The 17,785-nt window shown below is 35.0% G+C and overlaps 3 protein-coding genes across 6 annotated transcripts; 2 read left to right on the top strand and 1 right to left on the bottom strand.

Moving 5' to 3' along the window:
- Positions 1-72: 72 nt before the first annotated feature.
- Positions 73-2,182, top strand: LOC107261846 (putative pentatricopeptide repeat-containing protein At5g52630). Its single transcript, XM_015723888.3, has one exon. It carries the CDS (start codon positions 73-75, stop codon positions 1,978-1,980), a length of 1,908 nt encoding a protein of 635 aa, XP_015579374.2. The 3' UTR covers positions 1,981-2,182.
- Positions 2,183-3,051: 869 nt separating this feature from the next.
- Positions 3,052-8,807, top strand: LOC8278945 (protein DETOXIFICATION 42-like). 2 transcript variants are annotated; one of them, XM_015723900.3, is made up of 13 exons: positions 3,052-3,488; positions 3,834-3,955; positions 4,655-4,864; positions 5,036-5,211; positions 5,588-5,723; positions 6,357-6,453; positions 6,570-6,670; positions 6,822-6,985; positions 7,553-7,624; positions 7,706-7,822; positions 7,930-8,025; positions 8,294-8,415; positions 8,532-8,807. In XM_015723900.3, exons 1-13 carry the CDS (start codon positions 3,340-3,342, stop codon positions 8,572-8,574), a joined length of 1,605 nt encoding a protein of 534 aa, XP_015579386.1. In that variant the 5' UTR covers positions 3,052-3,339; the 3' UTR covers positions 8,575-8,807. The 2 variants fall into 2 exon arrangements, with proteins under 2 accessions (XP_015579386.1, XP_015579387.1); XM_015723901.3 differs by having other exon boundaries at positions 4,655-4,861.
- Positions 8,808-12,838: 4,031 nt separating this feature from the next.
- LOC8278944 (zinc finger CCCH domain-containing protein 30) lies at positions 12,839-17,211 on the bottom strand. Of its 3 annotated transcripts, none has more exons than XM_002526672.4 (2): positions 16,941-17,211; positions 12,839-15,658 (listed from the first exon to the last, which is right to left on the bottom strand). In XM_002526672.4, exon 2 carries the CDS (start codon positions 15,600-15,602, stop codon positions 13,416-13,418), a length of 2,187 nt encoding a protein of 728 aa, XP_002526718.1. In that variant the 5' UTR covers positions 15,603-15,658; positions 16,941-17,211; the 3' UTR covers positions 12,839-13,415. The 3 variants fall into 3 exon arrangements, with proteins under 3 accessions (XP_002526718.1, XP_015579395.1, XP_015579394.1); XM_015723909.3 differs by lacking the exon at positions 16,941-17,211 and adding an exon at positions 16,757-16,903; XM_015723908.3 differs by lacking the exon at positions 16,941-17,211 and adding an exon at positions 15,758-16,735.
- Between the last annotated feature and the right edge of the window lie 574 nt (positions 17,212-17,785).

Here is a 17,785-nt window from a genome sequence, read left to right on the forward strand (position 1 = left end):
TTCTTAACTCTCTCTCCCGCCAAATGTAAAAAGTTGCAGAGAGATGCAAGCTCCAGAACTAACAACAGCTAGATGCTTCACCAGGTTCCCAAAAGAACCCTAGAAGCCCAAACCACTCTTTCAAAAGTCTTGCAAAACGTCTTGATTAAACCCACTTTTGAGCAAAGTCAAAAACCCACTTCTTCTAATCAATCATCTTCTTTTCAGAATTCCTCTCAAAATCAGATAATAAAAGATTTATCTTTTGAAGAAAAATATAGATACATTTGTAACCTTCTTTTATTTCAAACCCAATCAAGATCACTTTTAAATGGCCTTCAACTTCATACCTATATAATCAAATCAGGTCTTCAACCAATCCCACTTGTTTCTAATTATCTAATTAACTTTTATTCAAAGACCCAGTTGCCCATTTTGTCAATTCAAGTTTTTGAAGAAACCCCTCAAAAGTCATCCACTACTTGGAGCTCTGTTATCTCTTCTTTAGCTCAGAATGATCTTCCTTGTCTTGCCATAGAGTACTTTCGTCGAATGCTTCTACATGATATAAGGCCTGATGATCATATTTTCCCCAGTGCTACTAAAGCTTGCGCCTTTTGGGGTAGGTGTGATGTTGGGAAATCAGTACATGGTTTTGTGATTAAAACTGGGTATAATTTCAATGTGTTTGTTGGGAGTTCTACGGTTGACATGTACGCAAAATGTGGGGAATTAAGTGATGCGAGGAAAGTATTTGATGAAATGCCTGAGAGAAATGTGGTTTCTTGGAGTGGGATGATTTATGGATATGCTCAAGTGGGTGAAGATGAGGAGGCTCTAAGACTGTTTAAAGAAGCTTTATTGGAGGACCTAGATGTGAATGATTTTATTTATTCGAGTGTTATTAGGGTATGTGGTGATTCGACTTTGCTTGAATTAGGGAGGCAGATACAAGGTTTGTGTTTGAAAACAAGTTACGATTCCTCGAGTTTTGTGGGTAGTTCTTTGATTTCTTTCTATTCAAGGTGTGGTGTTGTTGAAGCAGCATTTAAGGTTTTTGATGAGGTGTCTATTAAGAATCTTGGTATGTGGAATGCTATGTTGATTGCTTGTGCTCAACATGCACATACAGAGAAAGTTTTTTATTTGTTTGACAAGATGAAAAATGTTGGGATGAAACCCAATTTTATTACCTTTTTATGTCTGCTTTATGCTTGCAGTCATGCAGGGTTAATTGAAAAAGGACAGCGTTATTTTGAGCGTATGAAGGAGTATGGGATCGAGCCAGGGGCTCAACATTATGCCACCTTGGTGGACCTGCTTGGCCGTGCGGGGAAATTGCAAGAAGCACTTGCAATTATTAAGGGAATGCCCATAGATCCAACAGAGTCTGTTTGGGGAGCTTTTCTGACAGGGTGCCGCCTTCATGGAAACACTGAACTTGCAGCCTTTGCGGCTGATAGAATCTTTGAGTTGGGTCCTGTGAGCTCAGGTATGATTGTGCTGTTAGCCAATGCTTATGCAGCAGCTCAAAGATATGGCGATGCAGCCAAAGCTAGAAAGATGCTTAGGGACCGAGGTGTTAAAAAGGAGACAGGATTGAGTTGGATTGAGGAAGGTAATAGAGTTCATACATTTGCTGCAGGTGATAGGTCTCATGAGAAAACCAATGAGATTTATCAGAAATTGGAGGAATTGGAGGAGGATATGGAGAAAGCTGGTTACGTTGCAGACACGAGCTTTGTGCTGCGAGAGGTGGATGGCGAGGAGAAAAGGCAGACAATTAGGTATCACAGTGAAAGGCTGGCCATTGCATTTGGGATTATTGCTGTCCCACCAGACAGGCCAATTAGAGTTATGAAGAATTTGCGGATATGTGGCAATTGCCATACTGCAATCAAATTTATGTCTCAGTGCTCTGGAAGAGTAATAATTGTAAGGGATAATAACCGGTTCCATCGATTTGAAGATGGAAAATGCTCATGTGGCGATTATTGGTGACAGAAGTGTAATAGTTTTATTTATCCTGATGATATGGGATCTTACCTGTTAGACCTTACCAAATAGGTCTAGCAGCTGGCAGAAAGGGAAGTGCTTCGTGAGGACGGATGTATTTATTCTCCTTTATAATGAAAATTGAGGCTCTCCATGAATCTAAGCACTGAGCACACTGCCGAATAAAGTAAAAGTTATTATGATGCCTCATTTTATTCTCTTTCTGCATTGTTAATATAATCTACTCGTGTGAGTTGCATGTGTTCTGCCCAAACAGTAGTTCTGATGTTCCAGCAAGTCTGCATACTAATTGGAAGAAGGAAATGAGGACAACCAGACATGAGGCTGTATCTCTAAGGTATACAGACCTAAAATTAAGTGATGTGGAATAGAATTTGAGAGCCTTTAAGGGTTTGGTTGTCTGGGAAGGATATGATGACCACAATATTTACATAGCAGTTGGAAATCTATACGAAACTTAATTTTTTTGGCCAATTATGATAATTTAATATGTAAATTAACTTTAAGACATAGTTACTGAAAAAATAAAATGAAATGTTATTAATTATAATCTCTGAATTCATAATAATATTATAGAATATATTAGTATTTTACAAAATGAAAATATATTTTAAATAATAATAAAAAAGATTAATGTCATAGAATAAAGTAATACTAATATATGTTTTATGAATATATTATATGGTTTACAAGCAAGATTATTTAATCAAATATTAAAATTGCAATCCCAACTAAAAAGTGATTATAATATTGATCAAACTTTTGCTAGACAGTAGAAGAAACAAACAATTTTCCCTGTTGAAGAAATTAACGTTTCGATTAAATCTATGTTAGGCCTCGTGAGAACTGAAAAGGTGGCGGTTAATGGTGGATACTAAGATAATATAAGCCTATATACTCTACGTACGTTTTACTATATATAAATATATGTATAACACCTATATATCTTGGCTCTATTCTTAGTACACTCTGGGGCTTCCTGAACTGAGGGAGGTCCATCCTAGATTTTAAGTCAAACACGGTTAGTTTCTCTCTCCACATTTCTTTTATTTTTCAACTATATTTTTGTCTGTTATCTTTCTAATTAAGCATAGTGCATTTCTTGGTGTTATTAGTCTTTTTTCTTTCTGGGGTTCTCTGTTCTTGCATGCATGGAATTTCTTGGGAATTATGGTTCTTGAATCTTGATTCTTTCTGGGTTATTTGCATGCATGGAGTTCCTTTGTCTTTATTGACCATTCTTTAGCTGTTGAATTTTAACCTGTTGGCAGCAATTTCTTCCCTGTTGTTTTGACTTTTGGTGATTATTGCAGTCTGTTGTTCTTTGAGGTTTTTCTTGTTCCCATGTTTGAATTTTCTCTATTGAGGCGTTGTAATATTCGATTTCCATCTAGAAGAGAAAGAGCCATTCTATTGATGGCCACAGATGCTGTTCTTAATTTGTGGAAAAACTTGGCCAGTATGCCTCTTTTAATGTTCTTCAGAGACACAAGGTACCATTAGATTGTGTTAATTAGAAATTTAGGCCTCCATTTACAGTTTTTTAGAGCTGTCATCTTAATTTATTCATTCTCATTTCATGATTATCATCAGAGATAAACTTCTTGTATCAATCATAAAAATATTGATGCAAGTGATGCATGTGGGCTTTGTCCCTTCTCATAGATGCAACCATTATCATGCTGTACAACTTGGGTTTGTTTTCTGTTTCTTTAATTCTTTGTTAGTAGGTCTTCATCCTGCGTTTTGAGAAAGTTTATGTTTGTGTAGTTTTTTATAAGGAACGGTATAACTGATTTAATTACATCTCATGTGTAAATCCACGATGGCTTGCACAGGTACGTTTTCAGGAAGGATGAGTTAGGGATAGAAATAGCACAAATTGCAATTCCTGCAGCACTTGCTTTAGCAGCAGATCCTGTTGCTTCTCTGATTGACACAGCATTCATTGGCCATTTAGGTTTGTGCGCAAATAGTTCTCAATCTTTATAAAAGCTAGCTAGCATATTGACTACTTTTCTGCCCTCTTGATTGTTTTCTAATTCTCATTAATAACTTCAAATGCAAATTGATGAGGATGTTCAGTGCATCTATGTTTGTTAATCAGCATCTAAAAAGTTTAGTATTTTTTTCTCTGTTTCTCAAGTGTCTGCAAGTTTTAGTTAAAATCAGACTCTATTTTCCTATTGCCATCATATTTATGATCAAATATGGATTTGCGCAGATGATAGTTGCTCTATTTTTTTTCCTTCTGAGAATATATTTGCTCTCTCTATTACTGTAATAACTATAGCATCAAAGGTACCTATATTTGATGTGTATCGTGGCAAATTTGCTGTGCAGAAATGACCTGGAAGCTGAAACTAGTGCCTCTCTAATAGTCTCAATTCTTCATTTGGTCCTTGTTTGAAATGTGGAACATGGATAAAATGTGTATAAGCATATTATAAGATTCTAAATTCATTTCCAAGTACTCTACATCAACAATTAGATCAAATGAAAACAAACTCTGTCTGGACAAAAGGTAAGATTGCAGGAAAAAAATAATAACCTATCAATGTTCTTAGCTTACCAGCCAACATAGGGAAAAGATTAGCTACTTCCATGCAACGTTTCTCTTTAGTTATCATCAGTGGCTCAATCATTTTGCTATTTATAGGACCTGTGGAGCTTGCTGCTGTGGGTGTTTCTATTGCTGTATTTAATCAAGTATCAAAGATTGCAATATTCCCCCTTGTCAGTGTTACAACTTCTTTTGTTGCCGAGGAAAATGCTACTGGAAAACTGAGTACTCATGTGCAGGAAAATGCATCATTAGAATATGGTTTCACTGTCAATAAGGAAATGGAAGAGCTGTTACCTAAAGGTGGTATGTTTGTCCTATTTTTTCCCTTCTGCATATGGAACAGATCCGCCTATATATGTGATACCTGGTATTCTGATAGAGCCAACATATTGGTGTTCTTGTTCGACTGTTTTATAACGTCCTGAACATGCTTGTCTATAATAATGTGCTCGTCTTTGTTTTTCTCCTAACCAGCATCCACAAACAAAACATCCTCTGTAAGCAGTACTTTCACCAAAAGGCATGATGAGAGAAGGCATATACCATCTGCTTCTTCAGCATTGGTTGTTGGTTGTGTGCTTGGAATAATTCAGGCTTTATTGCTCATTTTTTCTGCTAAAACAATCCTGAGCTACATGGGTGTATATTCTGTAAGTGTTTTCATGTGGTCTTTGAGTGACTGAAATGTCGAGTATCATGTTTCATTTCTCTTGCATCTTTTTAATTTAGAAATGTGGTAACTTGGGGCTCCTTGGCTACAAGCTTGTTGCCTGATAACTATTCTGATGGCTAAACTTGTTAATGGCTTGTCTGACATTCATTTGTAGCTTGTTTTGTACCATCAGACCTGTTAGAAGCATAATTTACTGAATTTGTATATTCCAGTTTACTTGCTGGAAGTTATTTTAAATTTTCTGCTGCCAGTTCTTTCACCATTCCATCACACCTCAGAAGTAACATTAGATCCGAGTACCAATTCCTGTTCGAACTTCGAATAGTTTTTTAAGTCCAACATTATTAATGCAGGATTCTCCCATGTTAATACCAGCACAACAATACTTGGTATTGAGGTCGCTTGGTGCTCCTGCTGTTCTTCTTTCTTTGGCCATGCAAGGGGTTTTTCGGGGAATTAAGGATACAAAAACTCCTTTATATGCTACTGGTGAGAGAAATTTTGTTTTCTGCATTCTCCCATTAACATGTTGCCTTTTGGTGGAAAATCAATTTGAGATATTAGTATGCACTTGGCTTGGTGTCTGTTCATCAACATGGTTTCACTTAATTATTTCTGAAACAGTAGTGGTCCTCTTTTCTTCTTAGCAATAGTCAATATATTTTTCTCAAGAATGATTTCCTTGCTCATTTATATTTGCATGCAAAAGCACGTTGAAAATAGGATCTTCACATCACTCGCACACGCTTATATTGTTAAACAGAAAGAAACACAATGTATGAGCAAAATATTTGAAATGATAATTTTTTTCTAACATTTTAAAATTGTACTACTTAAATTATAATATCCTGATGATTTTTTTCTCTCTTTTTTATTTTATCCATCCACAGTTTAATTATTTTGATCCAAGTGTATGTACTCATGTATTTTTATTTAGGTCAGTTCACCAAATGACCCAAATCCTTCGCCTGGATTATCAGTCTTCTTGCTTTTAATTTGAAAAAAACTGAGCAATTCTCTTCTGTTCCTTGCTCTTTTTTCAAAAAGAGAAAACAGAATTTGTGGTTTACCAGTTTAAAATTCTAGTGTAGTTATTATTTACTTTTGTTGGGATTGGTGCAGTTGTGGGAGACACAGTAAACATCGTATTGGACCCAATTTTTATCTTCTTATTCCGGCTGGATGTTAGTGGTGCAGCCATTGCTCATGTTATTTCTCAGTAAGTTCAATCTCTATCCTGGTCATTTTTCAAATTTCTGGTTTGCACTTATATTGGCTTTTGAGAATTATTTGGTTAAGACTCTACAGTTCATTGATCTTAAGTTGTTACAATAGGTACTTAATCTCCCTGATACTGCTATGGAAATTAATAGAACATGTTGATCTATTGCCTCCTAGCATTAAAGATCTACAATTTAGTCAGTTTCTCAAAAATGGTAAAAGTCTTTTCTTCTTTTTTGTTTCCTTCTTTCCTTGTATTTGTGTGCATGGCACACTTTCAATTCCTTTCTATTCATTTTCTTCCTACTGGCTTTATACACTATTTGAACTGATCTATACAATATTATTTTTGTTGCTTTCGTCAAGGATTTCTACTTTTGATGAGGGTAATAGCTTCAACATTCTGTGTCACTCTGGCAGCATCACTTGCTGCAAGACATGGATCTACTTCAATGGCTGCATTTCAGGTTTGCTTGCAGATTGGCATGTCAACTTCTTTGCTTGCAGATGGGCTGGCTGTGGCCGGACAAGTAAGAAATCTTTATTTTGAAGATAAATTTATATTCATTATTCATTACTTTAATGTTAACTTCATGCATTTGAAATGTGGAAGCACAATTTCCTTGCCCATTTTATTGAATGTTGAATAGATTATTGGAAAGAGTAATGACAACATGCTAGTTTAATATTTTTGTTCTTACATGCAATTTTATTGTTGATTATAATTTGTGCTAGTTATGTTTTGCCACAAAGTACCAAACTATGGTCTTATGCTTTGAACTTTTGAGAAGGACAAATCATCATTTTATCATCTAAAAATTTCTGGGCAAGTCAGAACTACAAAGCAATATCGACTAAGTTTGCTCACTGCATGATTGATTTCAGTTTTTTGCAGGTATATGTGAATTTATTTCAAATCAAAGCACAGTAGCCTTTCATAAGCATTATGATAAAAAATTTAATATTGCTTTTGCTTCCTAGTCTTTGCCAATTTTGTAATTCTCTTTGTTACAATATCTAACCTTACTGCAATCCTGAAATGTATTATGATTCTTAATAACTTTTCATGAAATAGAAATCGATTTCCATTTTTCCAGGCAATCCTTGCTAGTGCTTTTGCAAATAACGACTATGACAAGGCCAAAGCCACTGCTTCTCGTGTATTGCAGGTGTGATAATTTCTTAGTTTAGGAATTACCTATCACCCTTTCAAATATTTTTGAGTTGTTTACTATGGCATCATAGTGCAGTTAGGTTTGGTTCTTGGGCTACTGCTCTCAGTCATCCTTTTAGTTGGACTACAGTTTGCTTCAAGATTATTTACAGAAGACATCAGCGTTTTGCACCTTATTACTGTTGGCATGCCGGTAAATTTCACACTTTCTCTTCTAACTACAAGAAAAGGGTATTTGCCTTGTGTCGCTTGGAGTTGGGATCATTTTGAGATTAAGACTTTGTTTGTTTTGCTTATTAGTTTGTTACAGCAACCCAACCGATAAATGTTTTAGCATTTGTTTTCGACGGAATTAACTATGGAGCATCAGACTTCGCATACTCTGCATACTCAATGGTATCGCTTGCCTTCCACCTTTTCTTTTTTTTCCTTCACGATAACTATTCATTTTCCTGTTGTGTTTAAAAAGAGCTTATTTTGGTTAGCAAGAATACAGCAGAAATTGATGATCTTGCAACCACCGTTGAACAGAATTCATAAAATAGTGTATTATGATCTATATATCTTCTCCATTTTAACACCAATAAATATGATTTGTTCATTATAGTTTTTCTTCTCTTGCATCATATTTCTCACTTTTTAACATTTTTCCTCCTGTATCCAGGTTTTGGTGGCAATAATTAGTATCCTATGCTTATTTACGCTATCTTCTAGTCATGGTTTTGTCGGTATCTGGGTTGCATTAATCATTTTTATGGCTTTACGTGCAATCGCTGGCTTTTTGAGGTAATACACGTAAACAAATTCTAACTTTGCTATCCTGGGGTTGATCTTAGTTCATTCCATTTGATCCATGCTTCCTATGACAAATTGCTTCAACACTTGTAATTTTCTATTCACAGGATAGGAACTGGGATGGGACCATGGACCTTTCTTAGGAGCTGACTTCCTTCTCCATCTGTTCATCTACAATTGTTCGACATGTTTTTAACTTGCATGTCTTACAAATGAAAGTCTTGATGGTAGAAAGAGAGGAAAATGTAAAATGTGTTGGGGAATGGATTGTTTGTTTATGTAGTTCCATGCCCCAAAATTTATGTACTACACTAGATAGATGCACAATTAATTGATACAAGCAGGCATTATTATTGATTCATCATGACAATGACTTTCACGTTCATATGGACTACCCTGCTAACCTGCAAGCTAAAGTCAGTTATCTTGCTCCATCAGAAATTCTCAAATGGGAGAGCTATTATCAAGCTTTAGACCTCAGGATTCCTGCACTATGATATGAATGAGCATTTGATTGTCTGACTGTTGAGTTATTGGCCTGATGGCTGCTAAACTCCTTTGCATATGGTCCTACTATTTAGCTTTCTGTACAAACTGTTTCCAGTAGAGAAGAGGCATTTGAGAAGCAAGGCTAGAAAATTGCTCTGGACAATGTCCTGCCTGTAATCCAAACTGCGCATATACGCAGAGCTATTATTTTTACCACTAACAGGTGTATCAGAACTGTTCATTCAACCAACAAAATTTTATGCATGAGATGCTAAAGTTGGAGGATTTGATGTACCAGATATTACATTCAGATACATTAACACCATATTTAGCCGCAATATGAGCTGCTTGATCGCATTGTCTTCTAACAAAAGTAAGTTATTTTTTTCTTTATTTAAACATCTAGATCCTCTATAAAATCATCTTGATATCTTGCAGTAATCCTTCTAGTTCCAAATCTTGACCACTGTTATTGACTAACTTGGCCGGTTCCTGACAATCTGACTCGGTTACAAGAATATGAAAACCACTTTGTTGAGCAAGGGTGAGGAATTGGCACCATTGTCATCTCTGATTCCTATACTTTAGATTCTGAAAATGCAATGATCTAATCACATTTAAGTTCTCTTTGAACCATCATCTTATTATTACATTATTTGACCTTTCAAAATCTTTATTCTTTTATGTAAGAAACAAGATTTTGAAATGCTAACTTTTTTTGGACAGCAAAAAAAGAATTCTTTTTTCTTTTAAAAAAAAAAAAAAAAAAAAGCTTCTAGTGGTTATCCCTTATCATTGATTGATTCAAGTTGAAACATCCTTATCATCAAAAGAGGGGATGTCTCTAATTCAGATGTGCTTTAAAAGATTATCCTAATCTCATGAGGACAGGTCTCCCAGTAGCAGGGCATTTATTTGGTTACCAAAAACCTAATCTCTGGACCTAATTAAAGGGTCTGAAGTGAAAATTGGTTAGGCCATAGCTAACACCACACCAACTTCCCACCCACCCTCACTCTTCATTATTGCTATTTCTTATATCAACTTGTTATTTCAAGCATATGCATCTATAAATCTCTTAATGTGGTCTGGCCCTTTCAAAGGACATAATACTTTAATTTATAATACAGGTAGTTTCATTGAGGTCCCATGTTCTTGCAAGAATCTAGAATCATTTTAAATAGTACTGTTTGGTAGGTCTAGTTTCAGACAAAGATAGTCACCAACATCACTGAAAATATTATGACCCATTAAATCTTAGAGTGTTTTCCTTTTAACTTTTCTAATAATTGATTGTCTTTTCAATTTTCTCCCTAACCCATGCATTATGATTATTAAAAACTATCAAAAAAATAAAATAACCTGATCTATAAAAATTAAATTTTTTTAAAATTATTCATCACAAATAATCATACTACTTATAAAAGTATAAGCAAGGAGTTAGAAGACCCTTTTGTGCTAGTTCTTTTAGAATTTAAATCCATACTTAAAAGGTTTTAAATTCAAAAAATCAAGAGATTGTAGATGAAATGATAAAGGTTTTTTCTAACTTAACTAAGCTCTCGAGTTCGGACCTTGAGTATAACTATATTAAAACTCTTAAACCCTTTTGTGCTAGTTCTTTTAGAATTTAAATCCATACTTAAAAGGTTTAAATTCAAAAAATCAAGAGATTGTAGATGAAATGATAAAGGTTTTTTCTAACTTAACTAAGCTTTCGAGTTCGGACCTTGAGTATACAACTATATTAAAACTCTTAAAATAGTATTTTGCCATTTGTAAATATCCTATCCGATATACTCTCAAATTAATTCTATAAATATGTAGAAAAACAAAAGTCCAAAATATCTTACTCACATGGACATCTCCATAATGAAAGAAATTGCCTAAAATGGAAACTAGAGTTTAAATTATCTGCAACCTGAAAGAAAAGGTGGAATGAAATATAAGCTATATAATTAAACTTATCTATAGAAACAGAATATCTTAAACAAAAATATGACTCTGACCTACCACACATAGCAACTCCACAACAGCTAGATTGTGTCTAAGGATTTTTATTTAAATTTATAAAGCTTAACTCTAACATTGACAATGAAATTGAACTGCAATGATGATTGCCTGATTAGGAAATTTTCTAACCAATATTTAACCAAACTACCCCCCATAGATGCTCACCAAACCATACCTAGAATCTCTAAACTAAAATGAAATGTACAAGAACCACAACATAAAATCAAATGATGATGATGATGCCATAACGATAAGGTGTGTGATTAAAACCAAACTGAAAGTTCAGTTTGGTTCGATTATCAATGCAGATAAATTCTAGTTCGATTCGAGAAAATAAGTTTTTATAGGTTTTACCAACAAAAAAAAAATTAAAACCAAAATAATTGCTGTTAAATTTAATAAATATAATTAAAATGTTTAGATAAATTTAATTAAATTTAAAAATTAAAGAAAACATTGAAAGTTTTAAATTGGATTATTAATCTCTATTTTTGGTTTAATTCAGTTCTATTTTTTTAGAAAAAGAAAATTCGACTTCTCAGTTTTTTTGATTCAATTCAATTTCAAATTATCCTTTTACGCACCCATTGAACAACAAGAGGTAGAAAATTAAGGATTTAATTAAAACATGCATTAACCACCTTGATTAAACTTGGATGGCCTATTTGGAAGATTAAGACAAATATTAACAACAAAATAAAATGTTGGAAAAAAGAGAGAAAAAGAAAGATAGTAATAAAACAAGTGGAGGAATAACCAAAAGGATAATTAGTCACCTATTTCTACATCTTTTCTGCTTGGAAGGGAATTAGCAAAACAGAAATATGCCAACTTTTCAAGCTTAGCTATTGAATATAATTTTTTTTTTTTCTTAAGTTTTGGTAATAATCTCAAGATTCCAAATCAATGTTTTCTTAACAACCAAACAAAAACTAGTGATGATACAACCCATGAAATTCTATTATCAAAACCTAAAACTAGTCAACATCTTAGAGGTCCCATTAGTAGGATCATCTCATTTTAGCCACTTTGCTCTAAAAGAAAGCCTCCCATTGCGAGCCACTTTGCTCTATTCTTATTTGCATTTCTTGTTTCTCTTTTGTTTGGTTTTCTTTATGTCTTCCTCATGCACTAGGCCCTTTCTTGTGCTTTCCTGTTTACCTTTTTCTTGTCCTTCTTCATTAGTGAACTTCTTTTATTTTAAGAGTTTCAAAGTTGAAAACTATGGACTTAGGCATCTTTAGTGGTGAGAATTAAAGAGAAGAAACATATTTTATAAAGAAAAAGCAAAGAAATATTTACTAATTAACCGAGGCACCGAAAGGTGAAAGCCAACTTTAATATACTTTTGCTTTTGCCACATTGCTGTTTTTCAAAACAATAACTCATATTTGGACCAATAGCCAGATCGGAACTTGATGCATTTTTTTAATATCAATAGTTATAAAATCAGATTAACTTTATCATAATCTTTTTTTGAAAAAATGGCTAGAATTGTCAAAGCAAACAATGGTTTTTCAGCTTTTTACCAATTAGGTCTCTCCTATGATATCTCTTGTTGAAGGAAGTAGAAAAGGAAGGCTAGTATTTCCCGTGAGGGAATCATGGTTTCTAGGTAATAAAAAACAATATTGTAAACTAAGATCTGATATGTTTGATCAAATAGAAGAATCTGGATTAAAAAGATTAGCATTTTTTTTCTTTTTTTCTTCATCAATCTCCATCTCATGTGCACATTCCACATAAATTCCCATATCCCACTACTTGGATATGGAATCCAAAGCACAGGTGTTCCAAATCCATCTCCAATAACCCACTAAGAAGGGATAAATGGAAATTAAAAATCAAGTAGCACAAGAAATAACAACTAGTTGTGCATTAAATAAAAGGGTATTAGAATAATAGCAATAAATAAACTAAATACATCATTTGTCAACTTTATTATCTCTCTAAATTACTAGCACCCCACAATCATCAACAACTCCATCCACCTGTGCTCATTCCAGTCCAAGAACTACATAGCCATAAAGAAAGTCTTTTCATTAGTCTCATGTCATGGCCTTCTATTGATTCTGAAGGTCATGTTGAATATAAGAGTTTGACAAACAGGGCAATCTAGTTATACTGTAACTTTAACATGTTGCTCATCATAATGTTAAAAAATGACAATAATAGAAATCTAAAAATTTGAAAATATTGAGAAAAAATACACCTAGCCTGGGTCTTTTTTTTTTTTTTTTTTATTCTAAACCAAAAGCTATCTCACCCTGTCTCTCTTTTCTTTTTTCTTGTTCTCTAACTTACTGATGTAACAATTATATGGTGAAAATGAATATTTTCTTCTTCCAAAGTGACCTTGCTCACTTCCCTTACTTCTGCTATAACAGTTACCTTCAACACCACTAACAACAAAACCCCAAAAAAACATTGAAGTATTTACCAAAACCTTGCCTGTTTTCACTACCCTCTTGGTCTCTGTAAAATTGAATTCAATTTTGCTGAGCCACAAGCTGATCAATCTGCAATTGCTCAATCCATGCCCCCACCACATGATCAACTGAATCAATTTGGGAATTCACATTTGAACTCTCACATGATGAAGCACCCATGGCAACACTAGTTGAGACAGGCATGGTGAGTTTTTCTTTCATTTCAGTAGGAGATTCTTTAACAAGTGATTGCACCCACGATAGATCAGGCTCCTCCCCATTACCAAGCTCAAATGAATTTGATCTGCGAAGCTTACCAAACTCGTCACTGCTAACAGTCCAGTCTGGTTTCCCATTTGAAGAACCCCATTTTGACCAAGAATTTACTGGGGAACCAACAATTGCAGCGGAGTTTGAGCCTAGTTCCCGAGAACTGAGGCTGCGAAGCTGCTGTTGCTGCTTCTCGCGTTGAGCCAACATAGTCATCCGAGAGCTCATAGGTGAGATAGGTTCCACATTTCGAGGAGACATCCTGCCTGATGCAAAAGAGGCCTGCAACAGAGGGTGATCAACATTCTTAGGAGAAAAGTTTGTGTTGATTGGTGATAACATACTTTGCTGCTGTTGGAACTGATTGAGAACTGCAGACTTGTGGGTTGGGGAGAAAACAGCAGATGCCAATGCTTGATCAGCATACCGAGGAGAAGAACTCTCCGCAGAAAACAAATCATCAAGATTTGAAGGGGTTAGTTTCAAACGACCTGAACGGTTCAAGGAATTATTACTCAAAGCGGGTTGAGTAAGACTGGATAATTCATTTAGGAGCTGCTGCTGCTGCACATCAAAATCTGGCAGCATACTGTAGTCGTCAGCTTGAATGTCTCTTGCATTAAGGGAAGATCTCAAGCGACTGGACTGGAGATTGCTCCCTGGGAGATGTAAGGCTGGAACATTTGGTTGGGGCCAAGCAACAGAAGAATGAGACATGCTGTTCGCAGATGGAGACATTGGGGGAGTGAATGGTGTAGGAGACATAACAGATACTGATGAAGGAGATCCTGGCAAGAGGCTCATGGCTGCAGCAAAATCCATAGCAGTAGCACCAGAAGTGCTCGAGCGAGGAGAGGGAACAGCAGAACCAGTAGACACATATAATGGACGGAGTTCCTCCACAGTGTGGGCAAAGAAGCAAACTCTCCTCGCACAACTTGTACCATCTTTGCAAAGACGGGTTCGATACTGAGCTGGATGAAGCCAGCACTCAAAAACTCCATGAGCATACTCGCACATATCTCCTCGTCTACAAGCCCCTTTGCGAAAATCAGGACATGGGACACAACTGTAATGGAACTTCCTAGGATCCCTTCTTCTAGCATTTTCCCCCGGATGAACAAATGGGCACTCGGTCCAATCATGAGAGTAGGCACGAGAACAAGGCCGAACCTTGAATGAATACATTCGGAATTCATCAGTTGAATAAATACTGTTTTTGATGTCTGGCAGAGATGGATCCACTGGGTATTCTTTCTTCTCTGATGCAGTGGAAATAGTTGCATCATGAAGCTTTGATTTCACTGGGGAATCTGATGAAGACAATGGAGAGCCATTCCCTACAGACGGTGAAAGGGGCGGAGAAGTTGAATTTGAGGTTGCTGTGGAAACCCTCAGATCACGCTCAATGACAGATCCATCATTAACAAGAAGTTCTTCAAGAGCAAATTTCACACCATCAAGCTTTGGTGGAACAACAATAACATCAATTGGACGATGACCATTGGCATCTATTGAATTAGGGTCAGCACCTGCTGCTAAAAGCAGCTTAACAACATCCACTGCATTCACTGCACCACCAGAGGCAACACAATGAAGGGCAGTGCTCTTATCTAGGCCACAAGAACGATTAACATCAGCATCTGATGATGAGAGAATCAGCTTTATAACGTCAATACTTCCATAAGTAGCAGCAACCATCAGTGGGGTTCTATGTTCATTAACCATCTGTTTGGAGCCTTTCCGACGACCATACCATAGTCCAATTTCATCAACACAAGAAGGGTCCCGCTCTATTGTTCGCTTAAAACCCTCGATATCATTGTTAGCTGCAAGCTCAAGTAAGCTCGCAAAAGTATCTTCAGTCTCAACAGTCAAGTGATTCATGTCTATGTTGGTGGATCTACTATCTTCAGAAGAAATCAGCAGTAATGTTGGAAACGGCGTTGGCTTCAACCGCTCCAATCCACAGCACATACTTTCATTTGTAAAAAGCACAACTGAAACTGAAAACCTACCCCATCAGATTCAACCTGCAGATACACATAACAATTATAATTGGATCACATAATAAAAGACCAAACAACACCAAACCATAAAAGCAAAGAAAAATTTGGTGGACCAAAATATACATTTGAAACGCTAGACCAATTCTTTTCAATAGATCCACACTGTCAAGCAAAATTTTAAATCCAACCACAAGAAACACACGAGAAAGGAAACACTAGGCCCTATTAGTTGTATAGAAATTTGAGTAGTGGTGGAGTATATCTACTTGAAGATTAGGACAAAATCACCATATAAGGCAGTAGCAATTCTTGGTAATAGTACAAATTTGTTTCATGGGATCCACGCAACACCAGATACACTACATGACACACATGAGCAAATTAAGAAAATCCAGATACAGAATTATTTTCATAGATTCTGTAAGGCAGTTTAAAATTGTTAATAGATTTGGCCACAAAAATACTGAAAGAAGAAACTCCTAAAAATGGCTTTTACTTTCAGTAGTATTTTCCTTGTCCTATAAAAAAAACCAAATGAAGTATAAACCACCATGACTAAACCAAATTTGCAGGTTATAATTATTCCAAGGATAATAAATTTCATAACGTAAAAGACTACAACTTTAGAGAGAAAGTCGGTTGGCAATGAAAGTCTACTTAGAAGAAGTGAAATTTTTTATTTTTCTATTTAATTTTAGAACAGAAGTCAATATACCTAAAATAAACCCAGTAACTGAGCTTACTCAAGCATGTTATTTGTTAAAAAAAAAAAAAAAAGGCGATCTATTCATTAATCATCTTCATTTTTCATCAATTTGTCTCAGCCGCCAAACAAGATAATGAAAACTAAGTCAAAAAAGGATCAAATACTGGTAGCAGGAGGAGAAACCCCAAAAAAATCAAAGAGAAAAACAAAACAAAGATCCAAAGACTCAGATTCAACACTCAAATAGAAAAGTTAGTAACACCCATAATCAAAAATAAATACCGAAAAAGTAAAATAAAATGAGCAGATCAACAAGTAGTAAAAAGATCTAACATTTGGAGGCTAAAAATAGTAAAAAGAAGCAAAGAAAGAAAACCCAAAAAGAGAAACTTAAGAAATAAATAAGAGAAACAGACCCGTGACAAAGATCTTCACTTCATGTGATCAAACACACTCATTGTATCCAAACAAAGAACGTATAAAATGTAACATATATATGAACCACTTAAATACGCACACAGACAGAGAGGAAACAGACATGTAAATGATCAAAAGTACAAAACAATGTTTTTTTAAGGTTGCAAGGGAGAAGAATCTTACCGCTTCTCTAAGTTCCAGTTTTAAGCAAAGTTAAAAAGACAAAGAAAGTTTCACAGATCTGTATATATATTTGACTAGTTACTTAAAACCTTTCTTTACAAGGTTAAAGTCCTAAATTTTCCCGAGAAAATTTTCTCTTCCGAAGGAAAAAAAAAATGAGGAGAGAGAGAGAGAGAAAACAAACGAAAAAGAGAGAGCTTTCTTTTTCTTTTTCTTCTTCTTCTTCTTCCTCTTCCCTCTCCAATTTCTATGCTTTTTCTGCTTTCTCTCTTTCATTGAAAAATACAAAAATATATAAATAAATTTAAAAATGGAAAAAAGTTTTTATTTTTAATTCCTGGATTTTTGAAAAAATTGCCTATCCAATTAGAGAAAAAAGAAATTACATCACTAAAAGAAGGAAGCAAGTATGGGTTTGAATATTCTAAATTAAGTACTCACTACTTTTACAGTCTCACCATATGTATTTTGCCACGTTAAAGTTTTGTTTGATAAAGGGATAGAATTGTCATTTGATGGGTCTACCACTGACATTAGTGAATTAGGTGGCGAAATCTTATTTGTTAATGAAGAATGAGTAGTATAGAACTTGATACTGAAGCTAAATTGCCCTCTGTCACAATTTTTAAACTTTAGTCTAATTAGGGTCAAATTCTATTGAAATTCAACCTAAATTCACCTCACATGAAAAGTGGAATTCTAACATTGGTTAATTTTTTTCAAGGTAACAATAAAGTAAAATGTATCAAAAAGAAGGGCTTAAGTGTCAATTTGACCCCCAAACTTTTTTTGGAGGCTCAAACCACTCCAAAATTAAGTTTCTGGCCAAATACACCAAACATACA

The sequence above is a fragment of the Ricinus communis genome, chromosome 10 (assembly GCF_019578655.1).
Source record: "Ricinus communis isolate WT05 ecotype wild-type chromosome 10, ASM1957865v1, whole genome shotgun sequence".
NCBI lineage: Eukaryota > Viridiplantae > Streptophyta > Magnoliopsida > Malpighiales > Euphorbiaceae > Ricinus > Ricinus communis.